The sequence below is a fragment of the Eimeria mitis genome, genomic scaffold (genome assembly GCF_000499745.2).
Source record: "Eimeria mitis Houghton genomic scaffold, Emh_scaff1249, whole genome shotgun sequence".
Lineage (NCBI taxonomy): Eukaryota > Apicomplexa > Conoidasida > Eucoccidiorida > Eimeriidae > Eimeria > Eimeria mitis.
Genome location: NW_013568433.1, coordinates 7,370 through 10,992, shown reverse-complemented (window position 1 = coordinate 10,992; position 3,623 = coordinate 7,370). Strand labels below are relative to the sequence as shown.

At 51.2% G+C, this 3,623-nt stretch overlaps 1 protein-coding gene across 1 annotated transcript in view; it reads left to right on the top strand.

Moving 5' to 3' along the window:
• Window positions 1–2,815: 2,815 nt before the first annotated feature.
• The window catches only part of EMH_0032920 (uncharacterized protein), a gene marked incomplete at both ends in the record, with an annotated part of 4,311 nt that continues 3,503 nt past the window's right edge, over window positions 2,816–3,623 (top strand). The window contains 2 exons of the mRNA XM_013494685.1: window positions 2,816–2,939; window positions 3,038–3,505. Of these exons, the coding sequence (XP_013350139.1) occupies window positions 2,816–2,939; window positions 3,038–3,505 (592 nt within the window). The remainder of the gene's footprint in view (window positions 2,940–3,037; window positions 3,506–3,623) is intronic.

Here is a 3,623-nt window from a genome sequence, read left to right as displayed (position 1 = left end):
ATATATATATATATATATATATATATATATATATATATATATATATATATTTAAAGTAACGCATACAGCAGTAGACCATGCAGATATACACGGAAAAACTGTATAAAATATTAAACAAAGCAAGCATACCGTCTCGGCATTGCATCACGAATAAAGAGAATTCATCGGAGGCGTTGCATGCAGAGAAAGTACTCGCAAAAGTTGCACATACTGTGCAGACTACTACTTTTGAAGGCCGAGAGACATGGCAGGAAACCTATATATATATATATATATATATATATATATATATATATATATGCGTGTACGTGTAACTGTAAGTAGAAATACTTGGATTCTGCTCGTCTTGCACTCAATTTGCTTCCCTTTGCTTCAGCTGTGGGTACGGTGGCCTCACTACGGGCTCAGACTACTGCTGGGACTGCGTCCCGCTGTACAGAGAAGACAAGAAGAAAACCTTGATCTTTCACATAAACAAAACAATAGAAGATTCTCTTTATGTTCACTTTCTAGACGAGTATTTACTTCTTTACTGCTAGCAGCAGCCCGCCGTCAGAGGCTCGCAGGGCATTCATAAACCAAGAGAAGCAGCGGTCTATGGAACCTGGTCTGTGTACAGTTGGTGTTTTATATGCCTCTAATGGCTTTTAGTTTGGCTATGTGTTTAAACACTGCCTACAAAGCAAGTACACCCAGCTCTCGCGGGGTGGTTGCGGTTGCACGTGCGGGTGCCTTCAAGTGTTAGATGCGGTGAGAAAAACGTTGCAGTTCAGCACGGAGTTTGCTGTCTTTTCTGTCTTTTCTTCGCATAATACTCATTCCCACGCCCCTGGGCTTTGGTGTGCACAGCATGCCTGGTGTAAACAAGTCATTTATAGTATTTCAAGTATTGTGGGACAGGTTAATATATTGTTGCGGGGTGTTTTTGGCTCCATTTTTATGTATATTGGCATCTAAACTTATAGTGTTCCGACTCGATTGAAGCTCACGACGGTTCTGTCTATCTAAGACAAGGTCGATGACCCTCGCTACTCTGTAAACCCCAAAACTGCAACACGCAACGGGGTGAGGCGCTAGAAGCGCAAGCTTGTGTTGAGGAGCAGAATACAGTGATCTCTACTCAGTGTTTGCTGTCCACTTCTTTGAGGAAAAACACTAAAAGTGCGAACTGAGTATTAGACAGCCAGAGTAAATATTTACTTTTGCAGCGGCGCTGGATTTCAGTGATGGTGTTCCCGGGTCTAGAAGAGGTGCCTGGTTCCATTGTATTGACACTCATGCAGACATAAGCCACCGCCTTCTTTGGAGTTTCAGCCATATGTGAAAAATTCGGCTTTCATGGGAGACACGAACTCGTGCTGTGCTGAGATGAGCTTAAGGCGATGGGTCGGCGGTGGCTGTGGCGTGGTGTGTACACAGAACGCCCGCATAAATCGTCACAAAAGCATCATTGCGGCTTTCTTCGCTTTTTAATATTCAATTAAAAACCAAAATTTAGATTATTTTCACATATTTGCGATATTTTCCGCCGTCTTGCAAGGAGGCACCGCTCTTGTGNCCAAAATTTAGATTATTTTCACATATTTGCGATATTTTCCGCCGTCTTGCAAGGAGGCACCGCTCTTGTGCCGTAGCAGTACCCCCCGAGATGAGCGCGCGGTGGCAGAGCGCTCAAGGCATCTCAATATGCGAATTCTTTGCCTGAAAGTTTTGAAACAAAATAACACAGGCAATAAAATACATAAAGATATGAAATTAAGATAAAGAGGGCTGCGTCTGTCGGCTTAATACGAGTGTGCGGCGGCGTTGACCGTCGAGCTCGGCTGCGGTGTGGCAGAAGTTGAACACCTCGTGATCCTCCTCTTTAAAGACGCTTTTATGAAGGAATTTCTTCTTATTCGTGCAATTTCTTCATTTTCTTTCTTTTCTCTGAAGAAAGCGCTAAGTTGCCGCCGTAATCAGCTGGTGTTCCTGCTCTTGCAAGCCAACAAACAGAACCGCCACCCTCCCCTCTGCGCCAGCTACCGACGCCCCCCACCACCTCATTCTCAAATCCTTTGCAAAGCGCACAACCCTCTTTCTCTGAAGGTCTTTATTTCATATTTCCTTCGGCTTAGCGCGCCGCCTCCTCCTCCCCTTCCTCTTCTGTACACACCAAATGGGCAGCACCCCTTTCTGGGGGCCCCTGTCTTAGCCCTCTCAACCCACCGCAGGAGCCGCTGTTTCTCCTTACGTCTATTCTCACGGACTCTCTGCGAGGTCTGTCCCCTCGAATCATAGGGCGCAGCTTCAGGTTTCACGGCGTAGGGCTCGCCGAACGAGGCAGCCGNGTCTGTCCCCTCGAATCATAGGGCGCAGCTTCAGGTTTCACGGCGTAGGGCTCGCCGAACGAGGCAGCCGCTTGTCCTGTACAGTGTTTGCTGTTGTTGCTGGTTTTAAGAATGGTCTCTGGGCTGACGGCATCTACCCAGGATTCGATTCTCACAAAGGGTGTTTGTAGCTCATCCCCGAGCTCCGCCTGAATTTCTACTACTGCTGCTGCTACTGCTGCAGCTGCATGCTGCTGCACTCGGCTGCTGCGTGTTGCATGCGCTCTGAGGATGAGATGCTGTATGCCTGTCTGTTGCTCATCTACTCGCGCCAGCCACCAACAGCGGCACATCTCTGCAGCAATTCTATCTTTCTGGCTGAGGGGCCCTTGAGGCATTGATTTCCTCTGAGGCAAAGACAACCCCCTGAAGCGCAATTCACTAGCTGCTCGTGAACAGGCAGGAGCCTTATATATACTCAACAACGCCCCTGCAGGTCTCTAGATATGGTGCAGCGTACCAACGGGGGGCCCCTAGACACTGCTGAGGACAGACAGGGGCCCCTTTTGCCGCAGCATGCAGCTCCCCATGATTTCGGCCCCGAAACACCCCAACCCCAAGACCTCACGGGTACCTCTTCCGGCCCCTTCCGCACAGGGTACGAACTATTAGATGTCTTTGAGGCCCTGGAAGCTCCTGGGGCCCAGGNTCCGGCCCCTTCCGCACAGGGTACGAACTATTAGATGTCTTTGAGGCCCTGGAAGCTCCTGGGGCCCAGGCTGCTGCTGCTGCAGCAACAGCAGCAGCAGATTTCCCTGTGGGCAGTCCCCACTGCAAGACCCCCTGCAGCGCCGGGGCCCCTGAGGGCCCCCTCTCTTCGTTCGAACAGTGGATGCGCCCGATATATGGGCAGCTCGCGCAGCCTTCTGGGGCAAGATGCTGGGAAGGGGCCCCCCCGGGGGCCCCCCGGGGGCCCTGTGCTTCCTCGGAGGGGCCTCAGGGTACAGACGAGGGCCACTGCTCCCCTGCAGATGGTGCCGCTGCAGAGGGAAGCAGGGGGCATTTGCCTTTGTCTGAGGCGCATTCATGCTGGTCTGCATCTGCTGCTGCTTCTTCGTCTTCTCCCGAAGAAGGCCCCGAACCCCTGCCTTTGGGGGCCCCAGAAGAAGAGGGCTTGAGGGACCCGGCTTCACTTGGTACCCCAGAGGACCCCGAGGGCCCCGGGGCCCCTGACCTGGGCCTCTTATCCTATGCAGAGTCTGCACAGCCACAGCCGGGGGCCCCGGCTTCCGGCAGGGACGGTGTAGAGCAGCG